The sequence below is a fragment of the Neoarius graeffei genome, chromosome 10, assembly GCF_027579695.1.
Source record: "Neoarius graeffei isolate fNeoGra1 chromosome 10, fNeoGra1.pri, whole genome shotgun sequence".
NCBI lineage: Eukaryota > Metazoa > Chordata > Actinopteri > Siluriformes > Ariidae > Neoarius > Neoarius graeffei.
The window spans coordinates 78084517-78110230 of NC_083578.1; the positions used below are offsets into that span (position 1 = coordinate 78084517).

Sequence of the window (25714 nt, forward strand, 5' to 3'; positions counted from 1 at the left end):
ACAACACTGGAGTCCATTCCGCAGTCAGTTATAAGACTCATCAGGAATGTTATAGCAGGGAAGTTACCAAATTATGCTGTTCTAGAAAGATTTAGAAAGAAAGTCAAAGATTCCAGGTTGGAAACGTTTATATTGTATGACTAAAAGTTTTTGGAGACCTGACCATTACACTCATATGTGGTTCTTCCCCAAACTGTTACCACAAAGTTAGAAGCATACAGTTTTATAGAACGTCTTTCTGTGATGTAGTATTATAACTTTCTTCCCTGGAACTAAGGGGCTCAAAGCAGTTCCAGCATGATGATGTCCCAGTGCACAAAGTAAGCTTGATGCAGACATGGCTTGCCAAGGGTGGAGTATAAAATCTCCTGCACAGAATCCTGACCTTTTCTTATGGTCAGACATCGGTGCCTTATCTCATGAATGCTCTTGTGGCTAAATGAGCACAAATCCTCGCAGCCATGCTCCAGCAGTAAGTCTTCCTAGAAGAGTGGAGGTTATTTTAAAGAGGGGAATAAATCTGGAATGGGATGTTCAAAAAGCACACATGGGTATGATGATCAGGTGTCCACAATCTTTGGCCATATAATCTGCCACTATATTGAACTGTATATGGGGACGAAAGCCAAAGTCCTTTTCTACAAGCCAAAAAGCTTGTATCTACAACCTAGAATGACTTGCATGATCAGTGACAAACCAGGTCTGAAATAATGCTAAATTCTTTTCTCAGGTGTTTCTTTTGACTTACTGTTTAAATCACTGAATCACTGGACCTTTAGAAGTGGTTGACACAGAACTTATGATTTACATTGCTGACATATAGTCTCTTTGAGCCATTGTAATGTATATAGTACAGTATCAGTCAAAAGTTTGGACACATCAGTGGTGAACCATTACTGTTAGAGCTGGGACTTGAGCTCAGCCAAAACTTACCCAGAAACCAAAAAAGCAACAGGGCAAAGGATTTTGCAAGGGATTAGCGGCAGGCTGCCAGCTAGCTCCGTTGTGTGTAGTTGTCGGTGTTGATTTTAAAAGTAACTAAGTAAATCACACCGGGAAATGAGTACTTAAATCTGAGTGAAAAATACTGGAGTGAGTGTGCATGGAAAGAGAGTCTGGAGACAGAAATCTTAGTTTCTCGGTTGTTATCCTGGGCTACTTGCTCTCGATAGCACTGGCTTGACCACTTTATAAGCATTCGCTAATACTACTGATGAACACTACACTGGCTGGAAGGTGACTTTACTGCTGTGCTGACGGTGCCAACTCATGGGTAAGCTAGCGTTGGCCTTTGAGAGGCCTAGGGTGTTAAATTTTTGGTCCCTCCTACTATAAATCAAAATCTGATTGGTTAATTCATCTGTCACTTCCTACATAAATATACACTGCCATGGCCTTCTGTCCCGGCAATGAAGTCCTAACCAATGAGTGAGCCAGCTTGAAACTCTTCTCTGCCTAGGGACAACAAACAAAAAAAAATCTCATTGGATAACTCGATTTTAATGTTTTCAGTACAGTAACCCTTTCATTTCTGAAGCATATTTGATCGAAAATGAGGCCAAATTAGAATTAGAAGAGACTAATTATAATGAAATCACGAAGAATGAAAAAAATCAAATATAAGATTTGAAATGCTGATATGTTTGGGCCTTCTCTGAACGCCTAGAAGGCCCTGACAGTTCCCCTCTGGGATACACCTTCTAATTCAGTGTTTTTTCCTTATTTTTATAGATTAAAATACACTTCTTCATATCTTAAAGTAATGATGGATGTCGTTTCTCTTTACTCAGTTGAATAATTCTTGACATACTCTTGATTACTACAGTTGTGGTGTTGAATAGGGTTATTTACTGTATTTTTATTACAACCCCAATTCCAAAAAAGTTGGGATGCTGTGTAAACTGCAAAGAAAAACAGAATGGAATAATTTGCAAAATCATGGAACACCTATATTTCATTGAAACTAGTACAAAGACAACATATCAGATGTTGAAACTGAGAAATTTTATTGTTTTTTGAAAAATATATTCTCATTTTGAATTTGATGTCAGCATCGCATTTAAAAAAAAATTGGGACAGGGGCATGTTTACCACTGTGTTGCATCACCTATACTTTTAACAACACTCTGTAAATGTTTGGGAACTGAGGAGACTAATTGCTGCAGTTTTGAAAGAGAAATGTTGTCACATTCTTGCTTGATATACAATTTCAGTTGCTCAACACTTTGGGGTCTGCTTTGTTGTATTTTGCACTTCATAATGCACCAAATGTTTTAAATGCAAGACAAGTCTGGACTGCAGGCAGGCCAGTTTAGCACCCAGACTCTTTTACTACAGAGCTATGCAGTTTTAATATGTGCAGAAAGTGGTTTGGCATTGTCTTGCTGAAAGAAGGAAGGCCTTCCCTGAAAAAGATTTTGTCTATATGGCAGCATATTGCTCTGAAATATATCATTCAGCATTAATGATGCCTTCCCAGATGTACAAGCTACCCATGTCATGTGCACTGATGCACCCTCATACCATAACAGATGTTGGCTTTGGAATTGTGCACTGATAACAAGCAGGATGGTCCCTCTCCTCTTTAGCCTGGAGGACGTGGTGTCCATAATTTCTAAAAAAAAAATTCTACTTTTGATTTGTCAGACCTCAGGACAATTTTCCACTTCGCCTCAGTCCATCGTACAAGAGCTCGGGCCCAGAGAAGGTGGTGGTGTTTCTGGATATTGTTTATATCTGGGTTTAACTTGCATTTCTGGATGCAGTAATGAACTGTTTTCACAGACGATAGTTTTCTGAAGTGTTCCTGAGCCCATACAGTGATTTCCACTACAGACACATGTCTGCTTTTAATGCAGTGTCTCCTGAGGGCCTAAAGATCCCAGGCATCCAATGTCAGTTTTCAGCCTTGTCTCTTGCATACAGAGATTTCTCCAGATTCTCTGAATCTTTTAAAGATATTATCTACCATAGATGACATGATCCCCGAATTCTTTGCAATTTTACATTGAGGAATGTTATTCTTAAATTGTTGCACTGTTTGCCCATGCAGTCTTTCACAGAGTGGTGAACTCCTCCCCATCTTTACTTCTGAGAGACTCTGCCTCTCTGGGATGCTCTTTTTATACCCAATCATGTTACTGACCTGTTGCCAATTAACCAAATTAGATTTTTTTTTAGCATTACACAAATTTATCAGTCTTTTGTTGCCCCTGTCCCAACTTTTTTGAAATGTGTTGCTGACATGAAATTCAAAATGAGCATATATTAAAAAAAAAAAAAACAATAAAATTTCTCAGTTTCAACATTTGATATGTTTTCTTTGTACTATTTTCAATGAAATATAGGGCTCCTATGATTTGCAAATCTTCACATTTCTGTTTTTATTTATGTTTTACACAATGTCCCAACTTTTTTGGAATTGGGGTTGTATTTACTGTTTGATCTCAAATGCATTAAGAAGGCAAGAAACTCGTCCACTAATTAACTTTTGACAAGGCACAGCTGTTAACTGAAAAGCATTCCAGGTGACTACCTCATGAAGCTGGGTAAGATAATGCCAGTAGTGTACAAAGCGTCATCAAGGTAAACGTTGGCTACTTTGAAGAATCTATAATATGAAGCATTTTGGTTTTTTTAAACACTTTTTTTGTTTACCACATAATTCCATACTGTATATGTTCCAGATGTTATTTCATAGTTTTGATGTCTTCAGTATTGTTCTACAATGTAGAAAATGGTCCAAATACAGAAGAAAAAAAAAAGATGAATGAGGAGTGTGTCCAAACTTTTGACTGCTACTGTGTATACCACAATGTCAAGGGATTTTATAAATAAATTATATATATATATATATATATATATATATATATAATGGTTTAAGTGATATTTTTATAATGTGTTTGGATTAATTTCTGCAGAAGTCCATAACCACACAATGTGATTTTAAAAAAAAGTTATTTTGACTCAATAACTGATCATTTCAGTATACAATTACATTGATTTATCTCATCATGCCAAGATTTGTTGTCACTAACTTATTTCTTTATTTCAAACTATTTTTGAATTGTAATTATTTTGACTTATCCGAAAGTTGTTTGAACTTTTGACTGAATAACTCATGATTTCAATGTGATTAATTCATCCTAAGACATTCTTTTAAGCTATTAAGTCAAAATAATGAACTCTTAAATAATTGCACATCTTTAAAATATTATGAAATATTTCTAAATAATAAATTATGAATTCAAAATAATGAGATATTAAATCAAAATAAGGACATAGCACTTCAAGGGGTTTTTTGTGGGGGGGTGTCAGCACTTCTGTAATTTTCTGTTGTAAGCTTGTATAAAGATTTTTAACTGGCTATATTTAAAATAAATAAATAAATTAATTAATTAATTAAAAATAAATTTAAAAAAAAGGTGTTGGCATGACCCTCGGTGTAAATAACACCAATGTGAGTCAACCAATGATTGACGATAATAATTAACAATGTACAGTATTAATTGTTAATGATTATTGTAATATGTGGCTTTGCACTAAAGTGACAACATGAAATGTCACTCAGTGTGTTGATAATTTATGACTGTTCTGTCCAATCTCAGACCCTCTAATCTCAGATCTGTGAGTCTATGGGCATTTAAATCAATCACTGTATACACATGAGCGAGCCAATATGCGTAAATAAATTTGGTCAGAATAAAGCCAGATCTTTCATCATCACCAGAGTGAATCCCCTCAGGCAGCCAATCTTCAACCATGTTATATATAAGGTTCAAGATGGATTAACATTTTGAAAAACATATTGGCTTTGCAATATAGAATAACATAATTAGAATCAAAATTTAATAATTTTCAAAAGTGCCTAGAGATCTCTGAGTCAGTGCTGTGACTCATCTCTCATGACTGAATTTTAATAAGTGCTGCTTATTTTCAGCAAAGAGGCCAAAGACCCTCTCAGATGCAGTTAACAATATCAAACCATGGAGAAAAAAAAAAGGAAGCAAACATTTTATAGTTGCATGGTGTGCAAAAAGGCCCATTTGTGATACCTATTTGAATAAGCCTTTTTTGTGTCAGTTGCTATGCAATCCTATTCATTCACTCAACTCCCCTTACATTTTTCCTGCCAGTCCCAGGAATTAAACTGGCAACCCTTTGGGCTCAAGGCTGCTTCTGTAACCTTCAGGCCATGGCTGCCCCATTCCCAATACAAGAGGAATGAGCAGTTATAAGAAATTATTATGCATTACGGGCCACTTTTTCCATGGAATAAAAACGTGTTCTATTCCCTTTTAGAGGGTTTATTGATGGCATGCAATATTATTATCATATCGCTTATCCTCCATGTATTATACCACTCTCTCCAATGGAGAATGAGCGTGCAATATTGCTATAATATTGCACGTTGTCAAGACAACACAATGTCACATGCAAAGATCCAATGACAAAACTTTTCTGTTGCGCATGCGCACAATCATTTCTTTGTTGGCCGGGAGAGAAAGAAGATGGGGTTAATTCAGTGCTCGGTTTAAGCACTAAATAACACCTGAAACACCTGAAAGGCTACCAGAACTTCCTTGGATATTCTTCACGCATTTAATCTTCCACATTAAATATATGGAAAAACTGGAAAAGACACATCAGAGATGTAAAACTTCCACGCTCGCGAGTGACTGATAATTTGTTCACAAAAATGACTGCGAGGTTTGCTTCATTAAAAGCCGACGATTTAAAGAGACAGACACGCTGAACACCCAAAAGGCTACAAAAACTTCACTGGATATCCTTCACTCATAAGAGAAAAACATACCAATGGACATAAAAAAACTGGAAAAGAGAGCAATAGCGGAATTACTGTCAAAGTTCTACTTGGAGGTAAGGAAAAGTGACGGAGACTTTTACAAGAGGACTTCACTAATGGACTTCACTCAGCAAAGCCCTTTTGTTTTGAACAACTTCAATGTAACAATTAACTATGACCAAAAGTAACTGAACTTGAACTGTCAACCTGTATATAGCTTGTATATAAGTTGGGTTGTTGTTCAGGCTTATTGGACTTGTACCATTTTTATTGTTAGAGCTTTGACTTTGTACATGTACACTGGATTGACAGAACATTGAATTACATTTGATCAGAATCAGCATTCAATATTAGTAAGTTACCCCCCCCCCGTTCTTAACTTTTTGTAAAAGCTATAATTGTTCCATCGAGTGTGTATGTATAATAATAATAATAATAATAATAATAATAATAATAATAATAATAATATTGGCTGGATTTTTTCATGGTCTATCAGATATATTCCATTCAGCTACTCCTCATCGACTTGTTCAGTATCACACTAGCTGAATGGACTATATCTGATATACCACTCAAAGCCAGCTGATATTATTTAAATATTCCACTTTGCAATGGTAATGGCCTGACATGAAACATCACACCATCCATATGTTGATTATTTCCTCACAACAGCACACCCATTGTGTTTTATTCCTTACTGGAATGATAATGAGCAGCATGTGTTAAATGATTAGCACTTGGCAAATGAGCTCCAAACAGTCATAGTACTATCAGAACTGCAGGAACATCAGTGAGATATACTACTCCTATTTCACTGTAAATTAAATAATACATTCTCTCATTCTTCTCTCACCAGTGAAATGATGCCGCTGATGGCATTAGCTTTGTCATCACATGCCAAAATATGAGAACACTCACAGCACTCACAGACCTCCACCAGTGTCTGAGGAGAAAGTGTAACTGTCAGACCCATTCTATTAACGTACCATTATCATCTTTAATATATGATTTCATCGCTCCGGCAGTGCCTGTTAGCTAAAGCCCTCAGCTCTACTGATCGAGAGTTAATCTGTCATAATTGTAATAAAGAAAAAAAAGTCAGCTCTTACTAAATGTACTGCAATTGATAAGCAAATGACAATTAGTCATATTCATTTCTTTTTCAAGTTAGTACAATAGAGTTAGTTTTTCATACATACCGTAAGTATTTGCTTGTAAGTAAAATAACTATCATTATTATATGGTATAATGGGACAAAAGTTGGGGTGGCAGGGTGGTGCAGTGATTTGCACTGCTGGCTCACGGCAAGAAGGTTCTGGTTTCCAACCTGCTGGTTGACTGGGAACTTTGTGTGTAATATATGAACTGTATGAACACACAATGCTGGTACAGCGATAGAAAATCTCAATCTACCCCAAACCTGACTAGACGCAACAGTTCCAGTCTCAAGAAGAAATTAAATAAGTTTAATCCTTATGCAGGGACACGCCCACATTTTTAACACAATTTTTGAAACTATTTTATACTTGTAAATCACAAGACACCCCCCCCCAAAAAAAAAAAAAAAAACTGTAACATGATGAACGATCCCAACATGAACATGATGAACCATCCCAACTCTCCCCATCTGGCCATTTTGAAAAAAAAAAATCCTTAAAATGTTTCCCCCCAGAATTTAAGTTTAATAAATAATACTATATCTGGTAACTCCAGGCTACAGACTTTCATTCCTAACAAATCCCAAATTCACCAGCGTTCATTACACCATAGAATGGAAGTGGAGGCGAAGTAGAAAATACAGTACAAGTTTTGGCTGAGAAAAATATTGAGTTGCACAAACCTTACTGCAGTGTCCCAGCTTCATGGCTCCAAAGGAAGTAAGTTACTCAAAGGGGCAACATCTAACTTCTGGTGTAATCTCAAACCTGATTGATTGAAATCAATTTATGGGAATACAAATTGTCCCAAGTCTCCCCACTCTCTCCTAATGCCAACCTGCTGGCATCAGCAAAATAATCTCGGTGCTTTAAGCGATGTAAAATTATAGGACCCCTTAATAAAGATGGGAGCAAAACATGTTTAGCTTTAAATTTTTTTTGTGGTTTAATCTCATTTTTGAAAACGTATATATTCTAGCATTTAGTATTGTGCACCCTTCCTTTGCCGATGTTTGATGCTTGATGAGATTAGAGATACAGAGCAAGCAATCTGAGATGACTCCTCAATACAGAACTTCTCCACATCCTCCAAGGTTTCTAGGCCCTCTCTTGTGGACTCTCCTCTTCAGCTCACCCCGATGGCTTTTACAATGAGGTTTAGGTAAAAGAATAATCTGGATGAATAAAGAATAATCTGGATGCTTCAGTGTTGAACAACTACAGGCCAATGTCAAATCTACCATTCATTGGGAAAATCCTTGAAAAAATTGTCTTCAATCAATTAACTGCCTTCTTGATATCAAACAGCTGTTTTGATAACTTTCAGTCAGGATTTCGTGCCAATCATAGCACTGAAACAGCGCTGATTAAAGTTATAAATGACATACGTCTTAATACTGATACAGGCAAAACATCGGTCCTGGTGTTACTGGACCTCAGTGCAGCTTTTGATACTGTTGATCACAACATACTGCTATATCGACTTGAACACTGGGTTGGGTTGACTGGTAAAGTTATCAATTGGTTAAAATCATACTGAAAAGATAGAAGCTTCTTTGTTACCATGGGAAATTGTACCTCAACATCAATGTCCTTGACCTGTGGTGTCCCCCAGGGGTCGATCCTTGGACCATTACTATTCAACCTTTATATGCTCCCACTTGGGCAAATTATCAAGAACAACTCAATTTTGTATCACTGCTATGCAGATGACACCCAAATTAATTTTGCTCTATCACCTAATGATTATGCCCCCCTTGAATGTCTCTACCAGTGTATCGACCAAATCAACAACTGGATGTCACAAAATTTTCTTCAGCTGAACACAGATAAAACAGAAGTAATTCTATTTGGGGAAAAAAGATGAAAGACTCAGGATTACCACTATTCTTGACACAAAGGGGATTAAAACAAAAGATATGGTTAAAAATCTTGGTGTTTTCATTGACAGCGAGCTAAACTTTGACAGGCACATGAAAGCAATCACTAAATCGGCATTTTATCACCTAAAAAACATTTCCAAACTAAGAGGACTTATGTCAAAAAATGATCTGGAAAAACTTATACATGCCTTCATCTCTAGTAGGGTTGATTACTGCAATGGCCTTTTCACAGGCCTGCCAAAAAAGACCATCAAACGACTTCAGCTGGTTCAAAATGCAGCGGCTAGGGTTCTCACACGAACAAAAAGAACAGAGCACATTACTCCAATTCTAAGGTCCCTTCACTGGCTTCCAGTAAGCTACAGAATTGACTTTAAAGCATTGCTGCTGGTGTACAAATCTCTAAATGGTACAGGGCCCAATTACCTCTCTGATATGTTGCAGCGGCCTAACCCAATCAGATCTACCAGATCGCAGCAGCAAAATTTACTGGTAAAACCTGTTGTTAAAACAAAGTGTGGTGAAGCAGCTTTTAGCTACTATACAGTACAGCTATGGAACCAACTCCCAGAGGACATCAAAAATGCTCCTGCTGTTGGCAGCTTCAAATCTAGACTAAAGACCAAGCTGTTTTCAGATGCTAACTGATAAATATCATCTTTACATGTTTTAAACTTTACTTAACTTTTATTCTATTTTATTCTGCTGTTTTTTACTGAACTTTTACTTCATTTTATTGTTTTATTTCTACTACTGTTTAATTCTTTTTTTTCTCTCTTCTTCCCCCTTTATTTTATGTAATTTTATTTTCTATTGTTTACTGTTTTGCTTTTACCTCTGTAAAGCACACTGAACTGCCACTGTGTATGAAATGCGCTATGTAAATAAACTTGCCTTGCCTTAGGTCAGGGAACTGGGGTGGCCATGTCAGGTGCTTTATTCTGTGGTCATTGGGTCAGTATTGTATGGGTTTGGATGCTTATTCTGCTGAAAGATCCAGCTACACCAAAGATCCAGATACACTAAACACACCTTGGAAAAAAAAAAAAAAGGTTTGTCTTATTTGACCATAGAACCTACAGTAGGTCTAGTCAAGTTCCATCAGAATCTGGCAAACCTTAAGCTCCTATAGCAAAATAATCCTTGTGGAGAAGGGTGTTTTTAGGCACAACATGATGCAGAATCTAAAACCTCCATGATAAAAAGCCACTGTAAAAGGTCTTCGAGTGACTTGTTTTTATAAAATGGTGACAAAAAAGGATGATAAAATCCAATGATCAGTCAATCATTTAAAGTATGATTAATATTATTTGCAACAAACAATTATTATTTCAACATGTCATGAAGCCTGTTCACAGTAAGCTTTGGCTACGAAGCAACAAAACGGGCAAATATTAGGGTTTTTTCACAGATAGAACATTGGCTTATTCACCAATATTTTCAAGCATGTGTGATATTCTTGCCTTGTGATATTCTTGCCCATGGACTCTGTAGCTTTGGCCCCTGTGCGATAAGTAACAAGTATAGCGATGAGAAAGACATTAAATTCATCTGCTGTCATGTGCGGCAGATCCCTGAATCCAGTTATCATGAATCGTTTTGTGTGGAAGGGTGAGGGCAATATATTAAACACAATAATATAGCTTCTATAGAAAATTATTTGGCATGATATACAAGAGGGCGGCACGGTGGTGTAGTGGTTAGCGCTGTCGCCTCACAGCAAGAAGGTCCGGGTTCGAGCCCCGTCGCCAGCGAGGGCCTTTCTGTGCGGAGTTTGCATGTTCTCCCCGTGTCCGCGTGGGTTTCCTCCGGGTTCCCCCAGAGTCCAAAGACATGCAGGTTAGGTTAACTGGTGACTCTAAATTGACCGTAGGTGTGAATGTGAGTGTGAATGGTTGTCTGTGTCTATGTGTCAGCCCTGTGATGACCTGGCGACTTGTCCAGGGTGTACCCCGCCTTTCGCCCGTAGTCAGCTGGGATAGGCTCCAGCTTGCCTGCGACCTTGTAAAACAGGATAAAGCGGCTAGAGATAATGAGATGAGAATATACAAGAATGTTTGTTAGGAACTGCAGCATATAAAGATAAATAAGGCTCGATTCTTGGTGGCATACAATATAAAAACATTCACATTTCTTTTCACTATACTTCCAGTTCTCCTTGAGAACAGACAATCCTTGCTGCCCAGTTTTTCCCTGAGCAATGCTTCCTTCACATTTTTCTCTTATTCTCTTTTTTCTTACTTCTATGAAAACAACAGAGAAGATAGACAACAACAAGTCTTGTGCTTTCTCATTGTTTATTGTGTTACCTAGATTCTCTAAAATAGTCTATTCTTCCCCCCGTTGGGGTCTTATTTATTATTGTTTGTGCTCGTAAAAGGAAATCTCAGAGCCTGCCAGATTCCCATTGCACAACTCGTTGTACTTGTATAACTGTGCATGTGACAGATAAAACTCTTGAATCTTGAATTTATTTATGTAGGATTGGGCCTTTGTCAGGGATTACTCCAGGTGACAGATATAGTATGTAGTGCCTTGACTGCAAGCATGATGTAGTCCATGGTACACATATATAAATTTTTACACGGTTCAGCCAATCAGATTTTAGAACCAAAGCAATCTGTTTTATGAGAAGGTGCTATAAGTGTTCTAAGGTTGGTAAGATCCTCTGCGTACTGGAATAATTCTCATCACACATAAATATGAGGCGGCACGGTGGTGTAGTGGTTAGCACTGTCGCCTCACAGCAAGAAGGTTCTGAGCTCGAGCCCAGGGGCCAACGAGGGCCTTTCTGTGTGGAGTTTGCATGTTCTCCCCGTGTCTGCGTGGGTTTCCTCCGGGTGCTCCGGTTTCCCCCACAGTCCAAAGACATGCAGGTTAGGCTAATTGGTGGCTCTAAATTGACCGTAGGTGTGAATGGTTGTTTGTGTCTATGTGTCAGCCCTGCGATGACTGGGCGACTTGTCCAGGGTGTACCCCGACTCTTGCCCATAGTCAGCTGGGATAGGCTCCAGCTTGCCCGTGACCCTGCACAGGATAAGCGGTTACAGATAATGGACGGATGGACTCATAAATATAAATCCTTTAGCACAAATAAACACTTTGCCAGAGATTTTAGTACAGCAAAGATTATCACGATGCTCAAACAAAGTGGACAAAAAGTTCATAAAATCATTTTTATTTAACAATATTATTGAGCAAATGCAGTGTTATGACACAGTCAGGAACATAAACTTAATGAAATGCCCACAACACTGTACCTTATTATTACTTTTTTCAGTGCCATTACAAAGCATGAAACAAACAAACAAAAAAAAAGCAAAAACAGCAAACCTCAGTTTTACTGGTATAACCGGTATCATTTTCTTCAAAGTCATACTGATTTTCAAGCTCAGAATAATCCAAGTGTATCAGTTCGCTTGTGCTGTGTTTGTTCTTTACATCTGCTCTTACCAGGTGAGGAACAGAAGTACTGAAGCTATAGCATATGTTATGAATGGGGATGTTTCACCGTAACATTTACTAGATAGACAAAGAACAAAAATGTTAGCAAGTGATACCCCTTTTCCATTGACACACTGCTGGTGTTGGTGTTGGTGCAGTAACGGTAGCTGGAATCTGGCTACCGTTTTAGGAACAAGTCCCATGTGTACTGTAGACTGGTTTGACAATATAGACATGTTTGATAATAGTCTATGTAAAATAATGAGCATATATTTCTGGGTCCACTTAGTGAGTGACTATCATCAAACGTGTATTTTAAAAAAATAATAATAATAGAAGACGTGTAGCAGACAGCACAGTGGTACAGCAGGTCGTATTCACACCTCACAGCTTCAGGGTCCGTGACTTACCGTAATACTGACCCTGATGCTGTCTCTGTGTTCTCTTTCCTTGGACCTGTTGGTCAGTCTGCTGACTATTTGAAATTGCTCCCTTGGTACGAATGAGTGTGTGAATGTCTGTGTAGTGTCCAACAATGGACTGGGCGACCATTTGAGGGAATATTGATAATTTCTCATCTCTTAATTTAGTTAATATAGTGCAAACAGTGAGCTCCTATTCATCTCTTTATTCGTATCCACTTAAAAAAAAACATTCTGTTCAAACTGGATATCATATCCATGTTTGGTTATATCTCAGCACACACACACAATTCCACTGTTGTTGTATACTCATGGTCAAGTATAGCTCAACCTGCATGGTCTCTTGCATTACTCTTGGGGTCTACAGGCACTCATTACAACACGCACACACAATCTATAAATATACTTCATTCTTAACCATGCACAGCTGTAACCATTCACTCATTACCCGCTCGTTCTCTGCGACTCTGTGATTGACTCAATCGTAACTAAAGCTTGGTTGCTAATTAACTCTGGCCCAAAAGGAAACTGTCCTGTCCTGGGTACTTTGTATGAAAATACCTTTAGTTCTCAGTCATAAAATTACCATCCATAGTCAAATCTTTCAACTTCCATACGCAGTACAAAGATAATATTAATAATATCAATTATGTTGGGGCGGCACGGTGGTGTAGTGGTTAGCACTGTCGCCTCACAGCAAGAAGGTCCGGGTTCGAGCCCCGTGGCCGGCGAGGGCCTTTCTGTGTGGAGTTTGCATGTTCTCCCTGTGTCCGCGTGGGTTTCCTCCGGGTGCTCCGGTTTCCCCCCCCAGTCCAAAGACATGCAGGTTAGGTTAACTGGTGACTCTAAATTGAGCGTAGGTGTGAATATGAGTGTGAATGGTTGTCTGTGTCTATGTGTCAGCCCTGTGATGACCTGGCGACTTGTCCAGGGTGTACCCCGCCTTTCGCCCGTAGCCAGCTGGGATAGGCTCCAGCTTGCCTGCGACCCTGTAGAACAGGATAAAGCGGCTACAGATAATGAGATGAGATAAATTATGTTCAAGATGAGCTCGATGTCGATGTGTTACTGATTTAAACATTGATTCTGTAAGCAGGCTTGTAGTACTCGAGTCCGACTCGTGCCCTAATTTTAAGGACTCATGACTCGACATGGATTTGAGCACTGATGACTTGGACTTGGACTCAGACTCGTGCATTATCTGCATTCTGACTTGTAAATTGGAGACGAGGACTCGGATTTTTTTTTTATAACATGCCATAATAATTTGCCATGAGATATTTATATCTATATTAATTTTTGTAGTCATTTCGTATAAGAGTGTCACACCTGCACACCTTGGCGCGTGTATCAGATAGACTCTCGGGTGTGCTCTGGACAGCGCGCGCACCAAGTGGACTCTCGCGCGCGCTGTAAACGATTCACACCTGCACAGGATTAAGGCGCAATCAGTGTGCCTATATAAAGACTTTGAAAACACACTTACTTTGCGAAGTATTGAGTTGCGCTGCTGACACGTTACTGAGCTTTATTTTCTTGTCCGGTTTCCTGATCCTTGATTTCCTGTTTCTTGTCTTTGATTTTGCCGAGTCTACGAGAGCCTGTTTGTGCCTCGCTCGACCTGTTGCCTGTTTCACTGTTTTACGATTTTGCCTGCCGTTCTGGACTGTTTACCGTCTTCACTTGTATTAATAAACACACCTTCTGCACTTACATCCATCTCCCAACCATCTCTGACAGAATACTTCACACTCCCTGATAAAGAGAAGCACATTCACCTGTTCAAACGTCATGTTCAGGAACAAACTAATGTTAATGGCGCTAAAATGGCCACCGTCAAATGGTGTGGTTGGAGTCTTGTTCTCGGACTCGACTCGGATCAATAGTGGACTCGACTCGGACTCAACTTGAATTTTTTTTGAATGACTTGGACTTGAACACTGGGGACTCAAGACTGGACTTGGACTCGAGGTTTAGTGACTCGACTACAACACTGTAAGTGTGATAAAAAAGCAGCTCCTGAACCAGCACCAACACAATGTTGGTGGAAAAAGGCTACCACTGCCCTGATGCGTGGAGAAGTGAATGTGGAGATGTTCATTTACAAAGTGCACAAAGTCAAACTCTGGGGATTACGGAACTATTTAGAAGCCAATTATGTTGCTAAAAGACTTTTCTGAATGTACCACAGAGTCCATTGTGCTCGTCAAACCATTAACAAGGACATCCATAGTAATCCGTTCCACAGAAGTTGAGCACACCACCTCCAATCAAAATGGACTTTGTTTGTATTTTCTTTCTTTTTTTTTTTCCTGGATGATTTCCATAGATGCAATGATTCCTTCACCTTGTTGTTCTTGTTCTGGTTTCGTGTGAATAATTCCTCTCAATGAACAAGGGCACAGTATCACCACTTCACTGATAAAAGTCTCAGTAATTGTGCTCTTTCCTTTATAGTGCCATTGAAATGTCAGAGTGAGGAATAGTTCAGACTGAGCTAATCGCTCTGAGAATCATAGTCAAGACAGTTTTCAGAGAGATCACAACATCATTGTACACTTCTCTTCTGTAGTTATTGGCTCTCAACACCTAGAGGCCACATCTTTTTTTTTTCTTCCATTAACAGCATTCTTTGTGTCTTGCTCACTAATTTTCCTCGCATATAGGCCTGATTTTCATCTCTGTGAATTTCAGGGAGTACTGCCAGCCTGTCCAGGAGGACCACTCGATGCCGTCTGCGTAGGACGAGTGCTGGCCGCGGAGGTACTGCCCATTCAGGTTGGACATGTGGCAGTTCCGGTACCACCAGGCTCCGTGGTAGAAGGAGGCGCAGTTGTTCTCTGAGTGATCGTTGTCCTTGTCCTTGGTGGTAAACTTCATGCCATTGTGTTTCAGCAATGAGTCACCTGAAACAACAGAGTAAACAAAAGAAATAAAGGAAGCAAAGAGAAAAAGATTTATTGTGTGACTCAATAAAAAGGTAGAATGATTTTTCATACACACTTATAAAATTGTCACTGACTGCCTCTTTTTTTACCTTGGAGACAGAAGGAAAGTTATTGGAATTTCAAACAACCAGTGGGCGGAGCTTATTTTTCAAATACCGTTCACGCGCTAGCTAGTAACGCCCCTTGGAGAGCTCTTTGCTGTCCTGGCTCGCTTATGTCATGGAAACTTTCCCAAGCAAAACTAATTCAAAGTCAAAGAGATCACAGAAAAGTTTCCATCCATCCATTATCTGTAGCCGCTTTATCCTGTTCTACAGGGTCGCAGGCAAGCTGGAGCCTATCCCAGCTGACTATAGGCAAGAGGTGGGGTACACCCTGGAAAAGTAGTCAGGTTATCGCAGGGCTGACACAGAGACAAACAACCATTCACACTCACAGTCAATTTAGAGCCACCAATTAGCCTAACCTGCATGTCTTTGGACTGTGGGGGAAACCGGAGCACCCGGAGGAAACCTGGGCAGACACGGGGAGAACATGCAAACTCCACACAGAAAGGCCCTCATTGGCTGCTGGGCTTGAACCCAGGACCTTCTTGCTGTGAGGTGGCAATGCTAACCACTACACCACCGTGCTGCCACAGAAAAGTTTAGACTTTTAGTAAATCAATTAAAAAAAGGCGAGTCAGTCTGCAGGGTGATCTGCCTCCACATTACAAATCATCCATTTTTATAGTGTTCCACCAATATTTCCAATGCCAGACTACACCATCCAAGGATACATCCCAGCCTCGCTCTCCCAATATGTCTAAGGCCAGACTGCACTGCCTTAACACAAGGACAGACCACCCTGAGTTAACGAAAAATATTTATCTAAACAAGGCTTTATTCTGGCTTAAGGTTATTCTGGTTTAACAGGTTTCAAGGTTCTATAACAATATAATGCTTTGACCAATCTATTTGTAACTTCTTTTGAAGTAAAATCAACTTCATTAAAAACCCTTTACTGAAAATCAAAATGACTGGCTTTGAACCAAAATACAATCATCCATCCATCCATTATCTGTAACCGCTTATCCTGTGCAGGGTCGCAGGCAAGCTGGAGCCTAGCCCAGCTGACTACGGGCGAAAGGCGGGGTACACCCTGGACAAGTCACCAGGTTATCACAGGGCTGACACATAGACACACAACCATTCACACTCACATTCACACCTACGCTCAATTTAGAGCTGCCAATTAGCCTAACCTGCATGTCTTTGGACTGTGGGGGAAACCGGAGGAAACCCACGCAGACACGGGGAGAACATGCAAACTCCACACAGAAAGGCCCTCGTTGGCTGCTGGGCTCGAACCCAGGACCTTCTTGCTGTGAGGTGACAGTGCCAACCACTACACCACCGTGCCACCCAAAATGCAATCATCATAAAACAAATGATTGTTTGTGTGATTACATCAAGGTATGCGTGTGGTTACATATGTGTTCTAAAATCACCACACTTGCTGAATTATAATTGTTGTAAATTTTGATGTATAAATTTTACATTCTTATTACATTAATGGCATTTAGCAGACACACTTATCCAGGGTGATGTACAACATGCCCAGAGCAACCTAGGGAACAGTTGGGGGTTAGACACCTTGCTGAAGGGCACTTTCGCCATTCCTGCTGGTCCAGGGAATCAAACCGGCAACCTTTTGGTCCCAAAGCTGCTTCTCTAACTTTTAGGCCATTTATGCTGCTAGTCAAGTTTATTTTTATAGCGCTTTTAACAATAGACATTGTCATAAAGCAGTTTTACACAATTTTAATGACTTTAAACATGAGCTAATTTTATCCCTAATCTATCCCCAGTGAGCAAGCCTGTGGCGACGGTGGCAAGGAAAAACTCCCTCAGACGACATGAGGAAGAAACCTCGAGAGGAACCAGACTCAAAAGGGAATCCATCCTCATTTGGGTGATAACAGACAACGTGATTATAACAGTTTTAACATGAAGTCAGTTTCGTTGATGTTATAAACTCTTCACTGATGGAAACGTGAGTGCCAAATTGTTCATGACAACTGCAGTCCTAAAGTTAGCAAGTCAACTGTAGTCTTCAGCCATAAAAGCATTACTGTAAGTGTCCAGAGCATCTTCCAAGTGCGACTTTTGACTGTCCATATGGGGCCGTCCTTCACAAGAGCAATATGATGAAACTCCAGCCAGACATAGGGCATCAGGATGGATCAGGCAGGTCCGAGGAGTAGAAATGGTCAGCATCTCGATCTCAGGATCGACATGTAACTCAATTAGTTATATGTCAAAAAGAGCTTGTTAGCAAACTCTTTCTTGGTAACTAGTAAGCTTATTTACTTTTTAGAAGTGGTCTTAAAACTAAAACATTGCCCAAGAAGCTACTTAGGCAAGGCAAGGCAAGTTTATTTATATAGCACATTTCATACACAGTGGCAGTTCAATGTGCTTTACAGAAGTAAAAGCAAAACAGTAAACAATAGAGAATAAAATTACATAAAATAAATGGGAAGAAATATAATAAGAATTAAACAATAGTAGAAATAAAATAATAAAATGAAGTAGAAGTTCAAATAGGGGGGAAAAAAACCCAGCAGAATAAAATAGAATAAAAGTTAAGTAAAATTTGAAACATGCAGAGACTGTAAAAGTAAAGATTATAAAACGTAAAGAAGACAATATTAATTATTTAACCGAAAGCATCTGAAAACAGCTTGGTCTTTAACCTAGATTTGAAGCTGCCAACAGCAGGAGCATTTTTAATGTCCTCTGGCAGTTGGTTCCATAGCTGCACTGCATAGTAGCTAAAAGCTGCTTCACCATACTTTGTTTTAACAACAGGTTTTAATAGTAAATTTTTCTGTTGCGATCTGGTAGATCTGATAGTAGAATTTGATGCTTTACTAGCAGTAAAATTTTAGTTAGCTACGTAGTTTGCTGTCTATTTTAATGAGTACTTTTTTGGATACGTATGTAGCTCACCAGTCGTATAAATACTTTGCTGGAGAATTATGAAGGCGTAACTGGGTCAACTATCATGTGGTTTTTGAAAAGCTCCACCCACTGGTTATTAATAATGAATTCTGCTTTGCCGCTGCCTTTCTAACTACAGTATATCGATGGGTAATTTTGCACATTAGCCTCGTTGGTTTCGGAGTAGATTAAATGACATTGCATTCAGCCATTGTAATTTACACTTTTAAGAAGTGAAATTTATCACAGGTATTGGATTTGCATTTAAATTTCATTCATTAAATCCTTTTTTTCTCCTCTGTGAGACAGAACACAAACCAGGCTCATAGATGTTAAATACTCCAGTATGTAATTGGATCAATATGCAATTTGTAATTATGCTATTTTCTATTAAGATGTGTCTCTGTCTCACTTTCTCGCTTCATGAGCCAGGCTATTGAGTGCAATTTGATTCATATTATGGGAGATTGTTCAGTCAGAAAGTGTCTGGCCATTAAAAAAAGATCAGACATGCAGATTTTGTATCTGCGGAACCCAAACTATGGAACAAATTACCGAGGGAGCTTCGCAATGCAGGATCTGTAGATAGATATTTTTAAGAAACTAATTAAGACTTGTCTTTTTAAAGAGGCTTTTCATCATTAATGTTTATATTTAGATGGTTTTATTCATTTATTTTATTATCATGCTTTTAAATAATTTTAGTATGTTCTAGGTTTTCCTTTTAAGCAATTTTGGGGTTAGATTTTGTGTAATGTTGTTGCTGTTGGAGTATATATACTTAATTATTATTGCACATGTGAACATGCAATATAAGTAATAATAAACTTAAGCAGACTTAGAGCTGAATTTGATGAAGATGATACACTACCGTTCAAAAGTTTGGGGTCACTTTGAAATTTCCTTATTTTTGAAAGAAAAGCACTGTTCTTTTCAATGAAGATCACTTTAAACCAGGGCTTTGAACCGGTTCAAGGAACGAAAACGAAAACCGGGAACTTTTTCTATTTCACATGGAACAGAAACGAAACCAGAAACTTTATTATTTTTTATGTTCCGGAACAGAAACGCTTATTAAAAATAATGGTAACCGGTTAATACCGGTTTTTATTTCGTTCCTCAAAGTTTCTGTAGCCTACAAATAGTCATTCTTCTCCTGCGCAAGTTTCTATGACCCGCTGGGGTTCACTTCCTGTGTGACGTTCGCTGATTGAATGGAGAGAGCGGGAAGGTGGACTGCTAGTGAGTAATTGCATTACTGAGTGTCTGAGCAAAGAAGAGCCTGAACGATGCAACCTCCCTATTGGCTGTTTGTAAAAATGTATCAGTTGTTGCCCTTCCCACGGGAATCATCGCGGGCTCGAGAGACGAGACCTGACGAGTTAGTTCGTTGGTAGCAGAACAAAATGTCTGGACACAAATCGGGTTTTCAGAAAAGGAAAGAAAATAAACGGAGGGTCGAAAATACAAAAAAGGAGGCAGAAAATGCAAAACGAGTTTTAAGGTAGGACAAATGGTTACTTTTTAAGGCAGCCCGCCGTGGCTGCCTGCAGGCTTATTTATTATAGCCCATTTAGTTAAAATAGTTGATATAAAATGTTTATAGTTATAGTTATGCGATGGTTGTCCTGATTTAGACTGGTGTTTTTTTTTTTTTTGGGGGGGGGGGGGTTTGCGCGATGTTGCACCCGGGTCCAGATTAGGGCAGAACCGGCCCTGGCTACATTTCAGGTGTAGTTTGTTTTATGAATGTATGTAATTGCATAGATGTGTACTTGGTCTTCCAATATGGCGCCTAACAAAATCTCGCGGCGCGGTGACGTCATGCGGTAGCCCTCTATAGGGCCTGACTAGCCTTTGGTAACACACTAAACGAATTATCTTTCATTTTTGGCACTTTTTCTGTTTGTGTAGATGGGAAGACATACTGAGAATCCAAATCGCCAACATTTGAAATAATAATTGTTTTGAATTATTTCTTGTCTTATTTAATGAAGGTTGTAATAGAATTAGCCTACATTCGGCTTAAGCTGGATGAGACAGAGACATAATTTTATAGCCATTTGTTAAACAGCTGACAGGGAACGTAATTAACCGTTCCGGGAATGAAATTTTTTTGTTCTAACCGGTTCGGGAACGTCTATTTAATGGTGGAACCCAAAACCGGAAACGTTAAAATTCCGTTTCTGTTCGGAACGAACCAATAGGAAAAAAATTCCGGTTCAAAGCCCTGCTTTAAACTAATCAGAAATACACTCTATACATTGCTAATGTGGTAAATGACTATTCTAGCTAAGTTCTACTAAGGCCCACTTTACACGGGGACGGTCTGAAACAAAAACGCAAAAGTCCGTTTTCGTTCTCACTTTTTTCCGCGTCTACACGACCATTTTCAAGGAGGAAATCTGCGTCTATACGGTGACGCATAAATGTGTGGAATTCAATTGGATGTGCATGCCAGGCGGCTTAGTGGTGCTGTGAAAGACCTCCGCTATGTCTGCACGCATGCGCAACGTCTTCCGTCTTGTCTGATCTGCACATCTGCGCCGCGAAAACTTTGACTACTCTGCCTATGGCTACTTGTGAGGTTGCCAGAGCAGCTTGAAGGTCCACTGGATCGATGTAATCAGACATGCTGTAGCCGTTCTATATGAGTGGGTGGAGCACAGAGGACGGCAGGACAGAGATCAGGTTTACAAATAGGCTTTATTGCCACACTTTTCAGTCTAACAATATTTTTAAACCAACAGACACACACGCAATCGGCGTCTAGCTTGGGGATGAGCGTCTCTGCTCTCCCTCTTTAAATAGGGCGCAGTCACTGGGAAGACACACAAACACAGGTTAATTGACATCAGGTGTAGTGATTCTGCCACTTACCCTCCCTGACTCCACCCTCCTGTCACAGACCGGCGCTTGACCACGCCCCCGCTGCCACACATGCTCTTACTATGACGTAAACGCGTACCCGACGTGAGCAGATCCGAGCAGAGTTTCGCGTATTGGGTAGTTTAGACAGATATGCAACGGGGGCTGTTTTTAACTTATCCACTCTGGAAGGTGTTTTCAATTTTTTCCGTTTTTCAGCCTCGAAAACGCCGTCCCTGTGTAGACGAAAGGCACTTCTGATAAAATATTTAGTCGTTTTTACCCGACAGCGTCCTCGTGTAAACGGGCCCTAAATGTCTGGTTTTTGGTGCAATATCTCCATAGGTGTATAGAGGCCCATTTCCAGCAACTCTCACTCCAGTGTTCTAATGGTACAATGTGTTTGCTCATTGCCTCAGAAGGCTAATGGATGATTAGAAAACCCTTGTACAATCATGTTAGCACAGCTGAAAACAGTTTAGCTCTATAGAGAAGCTATAAAACTGACCTTCCTTTGAGCAGATTGAGTTTCTGGAGCATCACATTTGTGGGGTCGATTAAATGCTCAAAATGGCCAGAAAAATGTCTTGACTATATTTTCTATTCATTTCACAACTTATGGTGGTAAATAAAAGTGTGACTTTTCATGGAAAACACAAAATTGTCTGGGTGACCCCAAACTTTTGAATGGTAGTATAGTCTCACAAGCCACATGTCTATGTTACGTTCTGGCTCTCTCCTTTTAGTTATGCTGTCATAGTTAGCTGCCGGAGTCCCTGCTTGTACTCGGTGCAATATGTATACTGTTCCTACTTATTCAGGTGACATTGGGCATACCTAACCACCTGTGTTTTCTTTCCCTCCCCCCCACCCCAAATCTGTCCCTCTGAGTTACATGGAGTCAACAGAAAATCTTTTGGTGGAGAGGGTGGAGACCTCGACTGGCTATCATAGCCTGCAGGGAATCGGCCGTCAGACATTCTGTCGCATGTCCCAGACCCGGTGAAATGTAACTGAATTGTCTTGGCCAGCCCTAAGGGTCCCATCTGCATCTCATCATTGCTGAGGAGTGTGCTCCCATCACCCAATCAAGCATCCAGCCAGAGCAGGTCATGATATATTTTACCATATTAACATGCCATTGTTGTGTGTTATGCCTGATGTAAAGACTCTCGTCTCTGCGAGCCTACCACACAGATTTAGTACTTGTCATTTTTAGGGCATACCTAACAACGTGTTTTCTTTCTCTCTCTCTCCCCCCCCCCCCCCCCCCCAAATCTGTCCCTCTGAGTTACATGTTGGTCCTGGGATTGAGATGCTGGCCTCTTCTGCCCCTCGGACCTGCTTGATCCATCCTGGTGCCCTGTGTCTGGTCAGAGTTTTATCGTACTGCTCCTGTGAAGGACGGCCCCATGAGGACAGTTGAGGGTTATACCTGTTAAAACTGTTAATATTATAGTCAGGCTGTCTGTTGTTGCCCAAATGAGGATGGGTTCCCTTTTGAGTCTGGTTCCTCTCGAGGTTTCTTCCTCATGTCGTCTGAGGGAGTTTTTCCTTGCCACCGTCGCCACAGGCTTGCTCATTGGGGATAGATTAGGGATAAAATTAGCTCGTGTTTTAAGTCGTTCAAATTCTGTAAAGCTGCTTTGTGACAATGTTTATTGTTAAAAGCGCTATACAAATAAACTTGATTTGAAACTTGATGTCTCGCTATCTGAAGAGAATCTGGTACGTTTTGCCATTAAACATGACCAATAACCTCCTACTTTCAACAGGAAGTGGCTGTTTGATTGAAACTGCAAGCAATCATAAAACGTCTACCCTTTTGGCAAGACAGAGGGAGTGATCGCTAGAAAAGGTAGTACGTGGGATGTGGAATGGCGAGAATAAATATCATATTCATAAAAGATCATAATATTGCGTTCCAGGATGAAATTCAATTACTTATAATAACTGAGCCTGATCCAACGGTACAGAGCGTAATTCATCATGTCAAAGCTCATCATTTTAATAAGGGTCTTACCTTGTATTTAATCTGATAAAATATTACTCGTTAGCTTATACATGTTTAAACAATGCAGATATAGAGAAGAGAAAGGAAAAAAGGAGAGACTAATGGAAGAGCAGATGAGAAGAGAATGGAAGGAAAGAGAACAAAGGAGCAGAGAAGAGAATGGACAAGAAGAGAGGAGATGTACAAAGGTGTCACAGGTTAATCTGTCGTGTTGGAGCAGTGTGATGGACTGTAATGGACTCGTAAATGTAAAGTCGCTGTGCTCAGTGTAATGGAATTCAATGGAAGTTGATGAAATCAGACTTTAATGCGGACAGATGAATCCCAACAGACCTTTTACAGAAATACAGGAGATATATCACATCATAAAGTAGAGATATATCTCATAAATCTCTGGTGCCTTGAGGATACATCAGATTCTTCTCTGTGCTATTCAGTGTCGCTTGTTTAAAATGTCCTAATATTCATGATACGTCCATCCCAATTGCCGTCTATGATATCTTGATGTACTGGATTGAAATTGTGGGAAATTGAAATGCTCGCTTTCTGGTTATGACATCAAATTCACATCACCATGGCGATATGGACTGGAAATGAAGCCTATTGATCATTTTGTTTTATAACCAGGCATGATAACATAGTGCTGCTTTCCATCATGGAAATAAAATCATAAAGTAGTTGGAGTTCCCGTATTTTCAGAGTAATTTCAGATACAGAACGTTACAAAGCGTAACAAATCACTGATCATGTACAAAAGATAATCCCGGAATTTTCCGACTCGTACATACACAGAGTCAGTTGTTTTTCTAAAACATTTCAGGCTTCAGAGCTGCTGCACCTCGATGACAAAAAGAAAGCCTGACTCCACCATGCATTTAAATCAAACGTCTTGGGACGGACCCACCTTGACATGAAATCATGATGAACTATTACGTGCACAAATTTATAAATAGAACAGCACAGAATACATTATATTACAAGAAGAAGTGCGCACTCATACAAGCATTGTTAAGTAAGGAGTAAAACACATTTGGGGTGTGCTGGGATGGGAAAATAATTAATGACAAGGTGGTGGTGTGTGGCCCAATGTTAAATTACTCTTACCAGCCTGAATTTGGTGATTTTCTTATAATAGCACAATTCAAAGTGTTTTATTCTTCTTATACCACAGCAGGCTTGTAGTATTTGAGTCCAGTATTCGTGCCCTAACTTTAAAGGAACAGTCCACCGTACTTCCATAATGAAATATGCTCTTATCTGAATTGAGACGAGCTGCTCCGTACCTCTCCGAGCTTTGCGCGACCTCCCAGTCAGTCAGACGCAGTCAGACGCGCTGTCACTCCTGTTAGCAATGTAGCTAGGCTCAGCATGGCCAATGGTATTTTTTTGGGGCTGTAGTTAGATGCGACCAAACTCTTCCACGTTTTTCCTGTTTACATAGGTTTATATGACCAGTGATATGAAACAAGTTCAGTTAGACAAATTGAAACGTAGCGATTTTCTATGCTATGGAAAGTCCGCACTATAATGACAGGCGTACTAACACCTTCTGCGCGCTTCGGCAGCGCATTGATACGGAGCTCAGATATCAATGCGCTGCCGAAGCGCGCAGAAGGTGTTAGTACGCCTGTCATTATAGTGTGGACTTTCCATAGCATAGAAAATCGCCACGTTTCAATTTGTGTAACTGAACTTTGTTTCATGTCACTGGTCATATAAACCTATGTAAACAGGAAAAACGCGGAAGAGTTTGGTCGCATCTAACTACAGCCCCAAAAAATACCATTGGCCATGCTGAGCCTAGCTACATTGCTAACAGGAGTGACAGCGCGTCGTTCAATCTCATGCTAGCTGAATGGAATATATCTGATATACCATAAAAAAAGCCAGCCAATATTATTATTATACATACACATTCCTTTTGGGTGTTCAATGCATCTTTCTCTTTCAAAATTCTCTCAAAATCTTCCGTATTTAACGAAGCAAACCTGGTGGCCATGTTTGTTTACAAATTGTCCCAGTCGCTCGCTAGCGCAGAAGTTTTACATCTCCGACGTGCAACGTCATGTCTTGACAACCATGCAATATTGTAAACCATATTCAATGCTCGTTCTCCATTGGGTAGAGTGACGTAATACATGTATGATAAGCAATATGCTAACAATATTGCATGCTATTAAACCAAATG

General features: G+C 39.7%; 1 protein-coding gene across 1 annotated transcript in view; it reads right to left on the minus strand.

Annotated features, from left to right (window-relative positions):
* Positions 1-15349: 15349 nt before the first annotated feature.
* The window catches only part of LOC132893330 (fibrinogen C domain-containing protein 1-like), a 255687-nt gene continuing 245322 nt past the window's right edge, over positions 15350-25714 (minus strand). The window contains exon 7 of the mRNA XM_060932353.1: positions 15350-15618. Coding sequence (XP_060788336.1) covers positions 15359-15618 — 260 coding nt within the window. The 3' untranslated portion in view covers positions 15350-15358. The remainder of the gene's footprint in view (positions 15619-25714) is intronic.